Genomic DNA, 16642 nt, shown 5'->3' with positions numbered 1-16642 from the left:
AAAAAATGAATAGACCCTTCTCCAAAGAGGACATATAGATGGCCAACAGGCATATGAAAAAATGTTCAACTCACTAAATATCAGAGAAATGCAAATTATAACCACAATGAGATACCACCTCACACCCGTCAGAATGGCACTCATTAACAAATTAACACACAGTAAGTGCTGGCAAAGGTGTGAATAAAAGGGAACCCTCTTGCGCTGCTGGTGGGAATGCAGACTGGTGCAGCCACTGTGGAAAACAGTATGGAGATTCCTCAAAAATTAAAAATGGAACTGCCCTTTGACCCAGCTATCCCACTTTTAGGAATATATCCTATGAATACCAAATCACTGATTTAAAAGAAGAAATGTACCCCCATGTTTTTTGCAGCATTGTTTATAATAGCCAAGATCTGGAAACAGCCAAGTATCTGTCAATGGATGAGTGAATTAAAAAGCAGTGGTACATATGCACAATGGAATACTACGCAGCTGTGAGGAAGAAGGAAATCTTACCTTTTGTGACAACATGGATGGACCTGGAAACTATCATGCTAAGTAAAATAAACCAGGCAGAGAAAGAAAAATATCATATGATCTCACTCATTTGAGGACTCCAATGAACAATGTGAACTGAAGAACAGAATAGAGGCAGAGACGGGATCAAAGGGACCGGAGGGAAAGTGGACAGAGGGAAAGTGGAAGAGAAGATGGGAACAGAAGGGAAACAGATTAGTGAAATTATATATACATAACACAGCATTATAGAGAACAGGACAGCAAATCCTGGAGGGAAGGGGGAAAGGTATTGGAGGGAGGGGAAAAAGGGGGGGCCGAGGGGAACACGGGGGTGGAGGGATATATATTCAGTGGGACACTTGAATCTATGTAAACACAATAAATTAAAATCATAAATAAAAAATGTCAAAAAACAAAACAAACAAAACACTAAAAAGCTTTTGCACAACAAAGAAACCCATCAACAAAAAGAAAAACTCACTGAATGGAAGAACATGTCCAATGACACATCTGATAAGGATTTAATTTACAAAATATATAAAAAAGAACTCCACACCAGGAAAACAACCAATCCAATTAAAAAATGGGAAAAGAACCTGAATTGACATTTCTTCAAAGAGGACATATGAATGGCCAATAAAAATGTGAAAAAATGCTCAATTCACTAATCATCAGAGAGATGCAAATTAAAACCACAATGAGGTATCATTTCACACCTGCCAGAATAGCTATCATCAAAAAAACCAAGAAATAACAAATACTGGCGAGGATTTTGAGAAAAGGGAACACTTGTGCATTCCAACAATGCACACTCATGCAGCCATTGTGGAAAGCAGTATGAAGTTACCTCAAAATATAAAGAGTGGAATTGCCTTATGAACCAGCAATCCCAATCTGGAATATATCCTAAGTAACGCAAAACACTAATTCACAACAATATAAGCACCCCTATGTTCACTGCAGAGTTGTTTACAATAGCCAAAATCTGGAAAAGCTCATGTGCCCATCAGTGTACTAGTGGAATAAAAAAGCTGTGGTACATTTACACAATGTAAATACTATGTGGCTATAAAGAAGAAGAAAATCTTACCTTTTGTAACAGGATGGATGGACCTGAAAAGTATTATGGTAAGTGAAATAAGCTACTCAGAGAAAGACAAGTTACCATATAATCTCACTTATTCGTGGAGTCTAATGAACAAAATAAATTGACAAAACAGAAACAGAGTCAGGGTCACAAAACAGACTGACAGCTGTCAGAGGGAAGGGGGCTTGGGGACTAGATGGAAGAAGGCGAAGGGATTAGCTAAACACACACACACACACACACAATGCATAAACATAGACAACAGTGTGGTGAGAGCCAGAAGGAAGGGGGCAGGTAATGGAGGTGGGTAAAGGAGAGAATGGGGACAGAGAGTTCTTGCTTGGGCGATGGGCGGACGACGCAGGGCGCAGAGGGTGTTTTGCTGAGTTGCACACTTGAAACCTATGTGGGCTTTGCTAACCAACGTCACCCCAATCAATTCAATTAAATTTTTAAAAAAATTTTAAATTAAATCCAGTTTTAGTTGACTTTCTGTTACCTATAACCAAAGGTCAGTAATAGAGCAGCCATCTTTTTTTATTTTTAAAAAATTTTCCATTGATTTGAGAGAGAAAAAGGGGGTAGGGGAGAGAGGCATTCATTCATGTGTTGTTCCATTTAGTTGTGCACTCACTGGTTGACCAGGGAATAAACCCATGACCTCCGTGTGCTGGCATGATTCACTGAGCAACCCGGCCTGGGTCACACTGGCAATTCTTAAAGGTCAAACAAAAACTATTTTTATTCATTAGGTTGTCAATAATTATTAGCTTTCACAATATTCAAATGTATTTCTTAAATAGCAAAAACAAAACCAAACAAAAAAGCCTAGAAGTAGTCTAAATGTCCAGTAAGGGACTAGTCAAATAAATGATATATTATCCACGCTGTGTATATTATGCATCTAATAAAAAAGGCTGGCTTGAAAAAATTCCAAGGTAAATTCACGCAATAAGGCTTGAGTGCCTACTACGTGTCAGAAATTACTGTAGACCCTAGCATAAGATAAATGAGGTTGTGTCTCTGTGTGTGTTTAGAGACGGATGAAATCTAAATAATTTGGTAAATGAGAAAATACAAGACATAAGTGCTCTACTGACAATGAAAACAATAAAGGACAGCAGCAACTTGGTGATGGGGAAGGCATCCCACAGGAGGAACCTCTGAGCAGAGATGTGAGGGAACCAGTCCTGTACACTGCGGGAACGAGAGAATTCAAGACAGAGAAAGAGCTAGTACAGCGGCTCCATGGGGGCTTGATGGACATGGTAAAGGGACAGCAAGGAAGACAGAGCGTACAGCATAGCAGACAAGACGAAGACTTTAGGGTAGGAGGGGAGAAAACAGGCAGACGTGTATCGCCTGGCTCTGCAGGCCAGGCTGATGAAATGCATGTTATGGTACGTGTAGTCCAAAGCCAGTGAGCGGCTGAGAGCGGGAGAGAAACATGACCTGAGTGAGGCTTTGCAAAGGAACTCCAGTGGTCTGCAGAGCACTAGGACTAGCACTGAAAGGGCATCTGCCAAAAAAGCATCATATGGCATTGTCAATGTTCTCTGAAAATCCTATAGCATAGCTGTAATATATTTTTACTTAATTAAGCACTTGCTGAATGTAGTATTTGGTCAGTATTTTTAGTATATATGTATTCATAAATTTATATATTCAGTATATATATAAAACATATCTTGCTTAAATATTCATAGAAAAATTTTGAAGAATATACATTAAGCTATAATAATAGTTGCCTCTAGGGAGTGGGAATAATGGAGATTTTTAGTAATTTCTAACCCCTTTTTACTGTTTAGTCAAGAATTTGGTTTATCCTATATATTGAACTTTAGATATATTTAATCCTATGTATTTATCCTATGTATTAAACCTTAGATGTATTGAACTTTCCAATTATATGACTCAGCTATATCTGTCAAATGTGACCATTTTTCTCTTATAAATTTTAATCAATTATATCTTTATATTTTAGTTAACAATAAAGACCATGTATTTCCAAATGTAAATTCCTGTTACCAATTTTCACTGACATTTGAATCATCATGTATCAAAACTTACAAGTCAATGACAACATGAGGAAGAAAACTCAGCTGTAGAAGGTGGATATTCTTTTTTTTTTTTTTTTTAAGCTGGAAACGGGGAGAGACAGTCAGACTCCCGCATGCGCCCGACCGGGATCCACCCGGCACGCCCACCAGGGGCAACGCTCTGCCCACCAGGGCGATGCTCTGCCCTTCCGGGGTGTTGCTCTGCTGCACCAGAGCCACTCTAGCGCCTGGGGCAGAGGCCAAGGAGCCATCCCCAGCGCCCGGGCCATCTTTGCTCCAATGGAGCCTTGGCTGCAGGAGGGGAAGAGAGAGACAGAGAGGAAGGAGGGGGTAGGGGTGGAGAAGCAAATGGGCGCTTCTCCTATGTGCCCTGGCCGGGAATCGAACCAGGGTCCCCCGCAAGCCAGGCCGACGCTCTACCGCTGAGCCAACCGGCCAGGGCCTGAAGGTGGATATTCTATAGGATAACTGGTCCAGCCTCTTCAATAAATCAATATCATTAAAAAAATGGGAAGTGATTTTGGGGAGCTATTCTAGCCTAAAAGATACGTGAGAGAACCTAAGAATCAAATGCAATGTGTAGTTCTTGACCGAATCCTGGCTTGAACAAAACATTTTATATATATATGGATAATTATGAAAATTTGATTATAGGGCACATTAGAAGAATTAAGGAATTACTGTAAGTTTTGGTGTGATGATGGCATTTTGGTTATGTAGGAAAATGTTTATTTTTCATACTAAAGTATTAACGGGTAGAGTATGATACTTTCATTGACCTTAGAATACTTCAGCAAAACACAAAAACAAAAATGTTGATAATTATGACATCTAGGTATTGGGTTAATTGGTTATTGTTGGTCCTTTTCTTTATGTTTAATAAAAGTGAAAATAAAATAAAAATGGAGTGTGAAACCAAGCAAATTTTTCAAATTCATACTCTTTGTATAGTACTTGTTTTTTTTTAAATTTTTTATTAATTTTAATTTACTGTATTAACATGGATTCAAGTGTCCCACTCAATATAACTCCCTCATCCCCACCCCCGTCCCCTATAATTCCCCTCTACCCTCCTCCCCCTAACTCCCTCCCCCCTTCTCTTTGGGATTTGCTGTCCTGTTATCTGTATCTCTGTGTTATGTATATATAATTTCACTAATCCCTTCACCTTCTCTGATCCCATCCCCATCTCCCCTTCCTTCTAACAGCTGTCCCTTTGCTCCCTGTGACCCCGCCTCTGCCTCTATTCTGTTCCTCAGGTCACTTTGTTCATTAGATTCCACATATAAGTGAGATCATATATTTGTCTTTCTCTGCCTGGCTTATTTCACTTAACATAATAATCTCCAGGTCCATCCATGCCATCACAAAAGGTAAGTTTTCCTTCTTCTTCACACTGTGTAGTATTCCACTGTGTATATGTACCACAGCTCTTTAATCCACTTGTCCCCTGATGGACACTTGGGCCGTTTCCAAACCTTGGCTATTGTAAACAATGCTTCAATAAACATGGGGGTGCATATCTTCTTTTGAATCAGTGATTTGGTATTCTTAGGATATATTCATAAAAGTGGGATGGCTGGGTCAAAGGGCAGTTCCATTTCTAATTTTTTGAGGAAACTCCATACTGTGTTCCACAGTGACTGCACAAGTCTGCATTCCCACTAGCAGTGCAGGAGGAACAGAACAGAGAACCCAGAAATAAACCCATGCCTTTATGGTCAATTGATATTTGACAAAGGAAGTAAGAGCATACAGTGGAGTAAAGACAGTCTCTTTAATAAATGGTGTTGGGAAAATTGGACAGGTACATGCAAAAAAATGAAACTAGACCACCAACTTACCCCATTCACAAAAATAAACTCAAAATGGATAAAAGCGTTAAATGTAAATCGTAAAACCATAAACATGTTGGAAGAAAACAGGCTGTAAACTCTCCAATATCTCTTGTAGCAATATTTTTGCTAATTTATCTCCACGGGCAAGTGAAATAAAGGACACAATAAATAAATGGGACTATATGAAACTAAAATGCTTTTGCACAGTAAAAGACACCATAAACAAAATAAAAACACAACACACACAATGGGAGAATATATTTGCCAATACATCTGATAAGGGGTTAATAACCAAAATTTATAAAGAACTTCTAAAACTCAATACCAGGAAGGTAAACAATCCAATTAAAGAATGGGCAAAAGAACTGAATAGACACTTCTTCAAGAGGACATACAGATGGCCAATAGACATATGAAAAGATGCTCAATGTCATTAATCATCAGAGAAATGCAAATTAAAACCACAATGAGATACCGCCTCACACCTGTCAGAATGGCGCTCATTAACAAATCAATACACAGTAAGTGCTGGAGAGGGTGTGGAGAAAAGTACTACCTATGTTTTGGGTTGTTCTTACATATAAGAATGCTTTTAATTTGAAATTTTGTGTTTCTAAAATGTGTGAAGATTTTGTTTTCATAAATAGATGAACTCTGCCACATGGAATTTTATGCACTCTTGGTTTGTTTAATATGGCCTACCACTGTTGCTACACAACTCCCACATCCTTAAGCAATAGAACCAAATGAAGCTTTGACAAAAGGAAGTGCTAGAATTTATATTTTGCTGGCTATAGTTGAGTGTATTTCATTTTACAGCTTTTCCATAGGGCGAATAAACACAATTAATTAGATTATGAAGAAAGATAAACTTTGAGCTAAAGTTTAATTGTGATTATCGAAATTCATTAGCGCAGTCACAGGCATGTCAGTCCCACATGGGACTGAAGTCTTTGGGGGTGTATGATGACTCACTCAGTGCATTCTCCTGCCTCCTCTGCCTGCACTTGACATGAGTGTCCATGATGCAGGGCGCTTAGGAGAGGAGGAAGGCATTTTCCAGTCTACTCCCCCACTTACCTATTGTGGAAAAGTACTAGGCAATGCGTGAAAGGAAATGCGGCACATAGAAGCAGTGCAACGACTTCATCACAGAGTTGTGAGGATAAAATGAGGAAATGCACTTAGATTGCCTGGCATATTGTAAGTGTATGTCAAATTTTGGCTATTATTGCTATCATTATCTCACAATATTTCCTAAGAAAATGAGTTTAAAATACTTCAGTGAGAAGTAACTCGTTTTACATAAAAAACAATGGAGGTATAAATAAAATATCTTACATTTTCATGTGTCAGTTCTAAAAGCTTTCCAAGTATTAATTGGTAGGGTAACGAAGAGCCTATAATTAGTTTCAAGATCACCTCTACTTAATATTCTGATTCAGCTGGAAGGAGAAAGGTTGTCCCAGTTTTGCCATGATAATGCTATACTTTAAATGTGACATGCAGCTGGTTACATCAAAGCTCACAGAACAGGCTCTCAGCCTTCCTGTAGGTAGGCTTCTCCTAAGAGCAAACACTAGCAAAGTGCTACTGTTGCTTCTTTGATAGCTTTAGTTTTTGAAAGCCTGAAACAGGCTCTGCTACCGTCTTCCCTCTTTCTCTCTAAATGGGAAGGAACAAGCACAGAGGAAAGGGAACGCTGGCATAAGCAGACACAGCACAGGACAGGTTTGGGAGTTCTGTTCAGATGCTCACAGCTCCCTGTCACTCTATTACATGTTTCCAATAAACAACAGTGGAGATAAAAACACAAAAAATCACTCCACTATTTCTGGTTACCATGGTGTTCCGGCCTCAATTTTTTTTTTGTCTGCACTTTTCTTGGTTCTTCCTCTTACTCAGTTAGAAGGAAAAGAGCACAGTAATACCACTGGATAAACTAAAACCGAATGTAAGCTCTCATGGGTATGAACTGGGGCTGACCGTCTTTTCATCTCCAGCAACTGGCACAGAGGCGGTGTGCGATTAATGCTTGTGTAAGGACAGAATCCGTGAACGGATAAAATTATTAATTTAAGTAATCGCAAACTTTGCAATTTGTGTCTTTTTGCATCTCTCCCCTTATAAATGATGCCCTCAGCTTCGATTATCTTACGAGTACGCTTCCTTCAACACTGCCACATAGGCAAGTTTACAAGAATAATTTTCAAATTCAATGTTAAGGCAGCAGTCAACATATATTTGAAAAAACTATCAAATTTGGCAGTAGGTTTTTTTGTGAAGATGGTATATAATTAAATTTACGCATTCATATGTTTATCATTTAATGTGCTGTATATCAGTGGTCTCCAACCTCCGGGCCATGGACCAGTACTGGTCCGTGGGCCATTTGGTACCAGTCCGCAGAAAAAGAATAAATAACTTACATTATTTCTGTTTTATTTATATTTAAGTCTGAACGATGTTTTATTTTTAAAAAATGACCAGATTCCCTCTGTTACATCCGTCTAAGACTCACTCTTGATGCTTGTCTCGGTCACATGATACATTTATCCGTCCCACCCTAAAGACCGGTCCGTGGCCCAAAAAAGGTTGGGGAACACTGCTTTATATCATCACAGTTGGCTACTAATACACTTAATTTTGCCCATTCTTCATGTTTTGTTGTTAAAACTTAAGCATTATGTAGATTATATACTAAAGTAAATAGAGCTAATTTCATTTTAGATATAGTTAACTTGTGATGAAAAGGAAAAAAGCTGTAGAAATTGGCACCAAGTCACTGAGTTGAGCACTCCTCAATTTAAGAATGTAAACTCTTCTCCTGTGTGGGTTACAGACGTTTGTCAGTATAAAGGGTGTTCAGCTGAAGAATATTCACACTTCACTGCATCCATTTCCATTATCACATTTCAAAGCCTGAAGGCATTATCACTTCCTTTTTTTAAGTAGCATAATAATTCAGGGAAATGGTTATGCTTATCATCATCTGTCAGTCAACAACTCCCGTATTAACAAAATATATTTTTCAACTCAATGAAAGTGTGTGTGTGTGATGTCTTATGCTCATGTCAGTATCAACAGGACGTGGCTTTGTGATGAAACTATTTCATTTATCAGAGAGCACTGACTGGGAAATAGGAACATTCTCTTTACACTTTAATGAGCAGAGGGGTGCTTCCTGATAGAGTCATGTATGCACTGTAATTTAAGAGTAAAGTTCATGTGAGTTTATGTCAATAACTGAAGCTCTAGAATATATATTTTAAGAGATATTTTAGCACACGGTCCCATTTCTATAAGAAAAATCTGTATGAACGGGGGGGGGGGGATTTTTATACCCACTGTTGATTGAATATTGAAATAATAAGTCAATGACAGATTGTTTCATTTTCTGTCATCTCAAACAAAAAACATACCCTCTAACCTGTACATGGAGTAAATAATCTTGAATCCACGAAGTCTAATCAACTGAGGGGGTCAAATAAATTTTACTAATAAAGAGCTTTCATGCTCCTGTGCTCTTTAATTAACTGGGCTAAGACTAAGAATATTATAAATAATAATAAATTATTTTGGTCAAAATAAATGTGCATCTCAAATTTTAATATTTGACTTGAGATTTTAATATTTTGATAATTTGAAAATTTAAAGAGATGAAAAAATTTATTACATGAAGAAATGATTTTGTATTTATTGAAAGTATTGCTTTTCGGTTTATTAGAATAACTGAATCAATCTCTTACTAGATTTAAGAAATCATACCAAAGACAGTCAGCCCTCAGCTGACAAGCACAGAACTTTGTGTGGTGGCTCAGCCAGATCTCTACGCTTAGTGCACTGCACCCTTCCAGCAGCCTCGTGTGTCAATACTGTGTGCTCGCTTTAGAGAACAGGGACCGGGTGCGGGGAGTTCGGGAGAAACTCTAAGAAAGCCACGTCTAAGATGGTGCAGTAGAATCAGAACTGTATGTGAACATGTTCCACTGACTATCTCTCAATTTCTTTTTCTTTTTTCATTTTTCTAAAATTTACTGGGGGGACACTGGCTAACAAAAGTATAGAAGTTTCAGGTGTGCAATTCTACAACACATCATCTGTAAACTGGATTGTATGTTCACCCCTCCCCCCAAGTCAAGTCACCATCCATCACAATTTGTCCCACCTGTCCCCTCCACCACCTCTCCCCACTCCCGTCCACCAGCAATCACCACACTGTGTCCTCATTTTATTAACTCTCAATTTTAGTTCAGATACAAAGAAAACTAAAAAGGTTTGTAATTCCAGAATTATCCTTTCCCACCATACAGTAAAGCATCGTGTAAATGGGAACTGGCGGTAGCATGAGCTTTGGCAAGAGCAAGAAAGCCATTCTAAGTCCTGTCGTTATGCCACCTACATCATCGAAGCCCTGGCAAGAGCATGTCTGGTGCTGAGATCTTATTTACTATGTTTCTTAGTTTTGGTTCTTGTCTGCACAATCTTATGAAAACATTGTTATTTTTCCAAGATGCTTTTGTTATATATTCAATGCTGCTTAAAAATGAAATAGAAATCCATTGTTTTGTCAATATCACCAGAATGTTGCTTGGGAACTATGCAAGACATGCATTTGAAAGATGAATTATGGACCTAGATCAGATATGGGACGCAATATAACCAGGTGTTCTTAGATGTTTAAAACCATTGTGCATCCTTCTCATTGCCTCTTAAATGAAGCCATCTAGGTTTACTCAAGAGAGGGAGAGAGCTCCTTCCTTTGTACTGAGCAGGGATCCAAATTTGGTGAGAGTAAAGCAATTTGTAGGAGATGGGCTCTTTATGAAAATGAACATAAACTATGAACACAAAATTAGGAGGAATGGATAAGAAAGAGACCTGAAACTGGAGGGGCTTTGGAGCTCCAGCTTCATTAGCTTTGTGATAAATTCATCATTTAATGGTCATATATTATAATTCCATATATAATAAGCAACCTACTGCCTATTGTTCTACCCCCCCCCCCCATAACCAATAAATGTTCCCTGAGATTCAGGACTATACTTTCATGTCCTCTTAGCATCACCTGGAAAAGCTCCTTTTACAAAGTAGTTATGTAGTTATGTGTATAGAAATGTGAAATTTCCTAATTTCTAGGTTATAGAAATTATAAAGAATAAACTCTCAGATCCGCTGTATTTGACACTTTAAAATAGGGAGTTGTTTGCTGATCACCAAACCTACTTGCTTTAGGAAAGAGGAATCCAAATCTCCTCTGGTCTACTCTTACCCTGGCATTCTTAGTGTATTCCTTGACCCAGGTTCTACCTGTAGCTCTAACCATGGGAAATGATTGCCTTCTCTCATTTCCAATGAACGTATTTTATCCTTCCTAAGAAACATCAGTGACATATTCTGGGATTTCTGGGAAAGAAGTTTCTTCTGTCTTTCCATGAGAGCTACATGGTAAAATGCTCTCTCTTCCTTAAGATAATATGATGTGAGGTCTGGAACTGTTGCAGCCATTTTGCTAATAAAGAGAGTACTTGGAACAGCTGGAGACCACGTAGGAGAGGGTGAGTGTGCAGCCCACAGTGGGGAAGGCAGAGCAGAGCAACAGAAAGGACCAGGTCCTCAGTGGCATTGTCTGCAACCCTGGAAAAAATCTAGCTGAAAATCAAATGTTCTTTTGAATTTTTCAGTTCTAAGAACTAATAAGAACCAACACCACTGATGCATTGTTCAAGCTAACTAAAGCTGAATTGTCCAAGCTTGTATTCAAAAGTCCTAACTGATACAACATTGGATTTCATGAAGCCAGTGTTATGTGGGGTGCAGAGAAAGAAATTTTCAATCATTCATTTCATAGCATCTTTTCTTTCTATGAGGTAAAAAATAAAAAACTCATCTGTTGTTTACTGAAACAAATTCTAGGATCACTGACTGCTAAGCATTTTACTTGGGTCTCTGTTTAGAAACAACTTCTTTTGTTATTAGAGATCTTTCAGAATGCTTCTGGTTAATAATATCATTCAAATATTCCAATTCTTCCTTGATCTTTTTAAAGATTAACAAACTCTATTAAAATTTACATTTGTAGTATTAATTATAACTACAAGAATTTCATGAGCCTCTTGGTGCTCATCTCTTCACTGCAAAAATATTGCATTATTAGTAGTTTTCCTTCCAATTATATAATTATACTTCAAATGTCATTTTCCCATTAAGCATATGATATATTTTCATACATTAAACTGTTGTTTATTAATAATTTTTATACAGGATAATCTTGTGTTTCTAGCCCATTTGTAAGAAGTTCCTATTAAGAAATGCAATGGAGCATGGGAACAATGCGAGAGTAATTTATTAACATATCAACAAGAGGCTTTAATTTGCTAGCATTTTCCTATCGTTCAGTAGACAGAATGTAAAGAACAAATTGCTAAAGTATGGAACATGGTAGAACTGGAAGAAAATGCTATATATAAAGAGCTCATGGGCTCAAATGCTCACAACATGAAGGACTCCAGGCTTGCACGAACATAGTTATAAGCATTTAAGCTGCCTGACTTATGTAGGCTCAGTCTGCTCACCTCTTCTGCCTACTTAACGCTATAGAAAACTAGGAGAGCACATGCACGTCACAAAGGGAGAAGTAAAGCCAAAGGAATACAGATGAAAGAGATAAGGTTTAACAACTTGAGGAATGTTTATATATTCTAGTTAGTATAAAAGTGACTTCCTCATTTAATTTATGTCATATTTTCTACATAGATAGGCCAAAAATCTGTAATTACTAGCAAACATTTTACCATGGATCTTCTATAAGCCATATTAATCATAATGAAGGTCTTATTTTCTTTGGCGAGGCTAGGGTTTCAAGAACATTTGAGATCTATATCTTAGAGGAGTTGAACATGTGATCTCTTTTTCGGAACAGTTCCCTTTACACTTATTGTCATGAACGCTGGCCTCACCGAGTTCAGGTCATTCTCTGAGTTTTGATCTCAGCCTTGGACTAGACTCTCTCCGGGAAGACTGACATGATGTCTGTGGCATTAACTCCTGGACCCCCGTCCACCCAGTACAGTCCCTGGCACCTAGAGCGTGTGTGGCAATATTTGCTGACTCCATTACTGAAAGAATCAATAAATGGAGGGAAAAAAGGCACCTTGCTCTATAAACTTCATCACAATATCCCAGTTGATTTTAAAGAAAAAAGACCTCCTTCCTTATTGTAAAACTAATCTAAGGTAGCCATAGTAATAGCTTATAAGGTTTTAATATTATGTATAATGCTGCTTGGAAACCTACCTTTAAATTTTTAGTTTTTATTTTTATTAAAATTTATTTTATTTGATTTTAGAGAGAGGAAGGGTGTGCGAAAGAGAGAGAGAGAGAGAGAGAGAGAGAAACAGTGATCCATTTCTATATGTGTCCCGACTGGGAATCAAAATGGCAACCTCTGTGTATCAGGACAATGCTCTAATCAATAAGCTATTCAGCCAGGGCTACCTTTAAATTTATATATATATATATAACTGACAGTTTTCATCCTCATACTGATGAGTTAGTTTTGTTTTATTTTACACCCAAAGTTACACCTCAACCTCAACAAGACATGTCAAAAGTGCTTACCATTCAAACATCCTAATTTCAATAAGGAAGTAACAGCATATAGTTATCATTACTTGAAAGAACTCAATGTATATGGCTTATATCAATGATTCACTACATTTCCTTCACAGATATTGTAGTATTAATCAATGCTGTGTGCCAGCCCTATTCTAAGTTCTTTATACTTATTAACCATCCAACCCCACAGCAGCCTTAATATTACTGTCTCCATTGTACAGGTGAAGAAACTGAGGCAAAGAGAAATTAAGAAACCTTGTCTAAGGCCCCAAAGCCAATAAATGGCAGAACTGGGATTTGTGCCCAGGCAGTCGTGCTTGGGAGTTCTTGTTCCTAACCACTCTGTTCATTGGCTCTCATGTTCTCTCTATATCATATAGTAGCTTATTATCTAATTTTGCAGAGAATGATGTTATTTAGATGATCTATAACTAGATTTTCTCTGGAGGAAAGGCCCCATGAGTTACAATGTGTGTGTCTACCCAGGTCTGATTAATTATCTGCACACGGTAAATGGTTCAAGATTTTTGTTCAGTTCAATTACATTGAAAAAATTACTGTATTCATAGCCAAACTGGAATTCAATGGATAGCATTATTATTTTTTTAACCTTCTTGTAACTCTCAGTAAGATGCTGGCTAACTGATCTGTTAGGTCCTTTTAGTACCTAAAATGATTAAAATCAGCATTGAGCTAGCAACTAAGATTGAATAAAAAATTCACATAAAATGAAAGAACTAGAGAGTCAAGGACAGATAAGGATATATAAAAATCAGTATGTAGCCTTCACAAACAGGCTAAGAAGTAGTCTATGTGTAGTAATAATAGCTAATATTCATGAAGTGCCTCTGAATGCCAAATATGATGTTACTTTACCATCCACATCATCTGATCTTTACAACTCCATGAGGGAGGAGAGTATCATCATTCTCATAATACAAGCGGGAAACTGAGGCTAAGAGGAGGTAGTTTCGGTTCCCATCGCCAGTAAGTAGTGGAACATGGAACTTTGACTTAGGTAAGTCTAGTTTTCAAAGGCGAGAAACGAGGCAAGAGAAGGTGTGCTGAGTTAAAAACCACTTGCAGGGTAATTTTAAGTTGGTTTTAACACACGTTTGTCTGTCCCACGGGGTTTACGCTCCTCTTGTTCATGAGCTCCTCCCCTCCCCCACCACTACCAGCACCCAAACCAAAAATATACACTCAGGTCTTTTAAACTGCTCTTAAGTGCTAAACCCAACAACCAAGATGGCAGAAAAGGGAGAAATTCAGAGAGAATGGGTGGAGGCTTCACCTGGCTGAGGTGTACAAACGTCAGGGTCTGGCTCTGATACCATCTCAGCCGACAGAGAAGCTTGTTGGGTTTGGCTCCCAGTCTTTCACTGCACTTCAGAGAGTCTGGTACACTTACATTTCCTCTGGAAAAATGGGGTGAACTAAACAAAATCTCGCTTTTCGTTCATATCCCCCATTTTTATTTTTTTTCTTTTCAGTTTTGGGGCCAAATCTTATCAGACTCTTGATAAACTGTTATGCCCAACCTCTTTTCATTATTAAGGTCTCCTACAGTGTACATCTGTGTGTGTGTTATGGTCAAGATAACATGTTTTATCACCTAAGGCATGTATCACAGAAATGATCTATTCTATTTTGTACTAATTTCAGGTTTCTTAACTTGACCTTTCAAACCGGGGATGTCTGAGCAACTTCTCCCTACATGTGCTCTTTCTCAAATACCCATTATGTTTTGTGAACACTAGTACTAATTTATCTTCTTATAGCTTAGTTCTTGTGCTAAAAATGGTTGAGATTTAGGTTCTCACTACAAAAGAGGACAACCAGGTTTACTTTCTTATAAACATTAAATGCACAGGTATACTTGAGTAGAAATGATTTTCAACTATAGCCTTATGAAGAAAATTGACTTTCATATATTTAAAAGTTACCTTCGATAGATCCCTGAAGTTTCCTGGAAGAGTCAAGTCTAATTCTTCAGATTCATAGTTTGTTAAAACCCATGGAAACACGGGGTATTGGTTCAGATCATTATACGTTCGTCCTAGTGAAGAAAAAGAGAGATGATAATCTGTATACACCAGTTGGTTATGAAATCATTCCTGTTCTTATAATAGATAAGATACCTATTGAATTTCAGAAGAAAAGTAACTCTTTTGTTCTTTGAACAGTGTCTTCGTTTAATCAAAAGCACTTATAACAATGTGTTTCAAGTGAATTCACTCCATGATAATCAATGAGTAACAACAATTACTTTTTTATAATATAAGCTTGCATAGAGGCTATTGTTTATCATGATTGATTTCTCTTCTCCCTGGGCTACACTACATTTCTCAGCCCCCATTACTAGTAGCTGTGGCCATGGGAATTCGCACTAATGGGCAGAAGGTGAGCAGATGTGACCTGTGCCTCTTCTAGGCTTGGCCCACTGAGACTGGCCATGTGGGTGCCCAATGCTCATCTCTCTTCCTCTGACTATTCTGAAGGTAATATTGCCACGTTGGATGTACAGCTCTCTTGGTCAGGGATCCTAAAAGTGATCGTGGAGGAGTCAGTTACCCTGCTGACCTGCACCCCCGCATGTGAGGGTATCCTCCTATAATGAGTATATATTTAAAAATTACATTCCTAGTATACAGAATAGGATGTTGAGCTTTTGTCAAGAAACAATGTAGATATACAGATCATATATCATAGAAATGTACACTTGAAACCTATATAATTATATTAACCAAAGTCACACCAATAAACAATTTAAAAAGAATCAATGTAGAGAATTTGCAGAAGTACTCTGAAGTCAGTCTGAAAAAGTACAGAGGGGGATGCCATATGCTTTCTTTCACTCCTTTAAGTTCAGGAGTTTTCTTTTTGTGCTACATTGTTTCACTTGACTGAAGAGCTGCTGCTGCACCTGAGGCTGACTGCGCCCTTGTGGTGGTGTGGGTCGTTTCGATCGAGTGTTTCAGGAGGCACACTGAAGCACGGAGGGAAGTGGAGAGCCTACCAGGAGCACAGCAGTGGCTCACTCTCACAGACCCGTCCTGGGATCACACATGATCAGATGAAAATAAAAGAGAATTGCTATTAAAAAACTAGACTCCAAAGAAAACTTTTGTCAGGATTATATTTTGTAAAAGTGCATAATAACCTGATCATGAGTAGACAACTTTCTAAATTTCCATTCAAGTTCAGATAGTGTAACTACTTCCCTGGCGTTTAGTGATATGAATTTATCTAGTGCGCCTTAGTGCACACACAACAGACAACATCACAATAACAGAGATATGCATAATTATCTTGTTCCTCATCAAGTATTGAGATCAAATGATACCTACTCTTAACGCAACTATGAATGTGACTGTAAAATAGGGAAAACAAGCTCCACTCTGAGGAAGAACAAAATCTGCTATTGTAAACATAAATCAAATTCATTCATTTATTTAGTAAACACTTTTTGGGTGACTATGAATCTGAATGTTACAACAAGAGTAAATATTGCTTTGAATATGTAAATGTGAGTA

General features: G+C 37.9%; 1 protein-coding gene across 6 annotated transcripts in view; it reads right to left on the bottom strand.

Moving 5' to 3' along the window:
• NBEA (neurobeachin) overlaps positions 1-16642 on the bottom strand; it is a 739008-nt gene that overhangs the window by 127161 nt on the left and 595205 nt on the right. For all 6 annotated transcript variants that reach the window (XM_066381029.1, XM_066381023.1, XM_066381024.1 and 3 more), the window contains one exon: positions 15053-15165. In XM_066381029.1, coding sequence (XP_066237126.1) covers positions 15053-15165 — 113 coding nt within the window. The remainder of the gene's footprint in view (positions 1-15052; positions 15166-16642) is intronic.

The sequence above is a fragment of the Saccopteryx leptura genome, chromosome 4 (genome assembly GCF_036850995.1).
Source record: "Saccopteryx leptura isolate mSacLep1 chromosome 4, mSacLep1_pri_phased_curated, whole genome shotgun sequence".
Taxonomy (NCBI): domain Eukaryota; kingdom Metazoa; phylum Chordata; class Mammalia; order Chiroptera; family Emballonuridae; genus Saccopteryx; species Saccopteryx leptura.
Note: the sequence above shows the minus strand (reverse complement) of the source record. Positions and strands in the feature narration are given on the sequence as shown.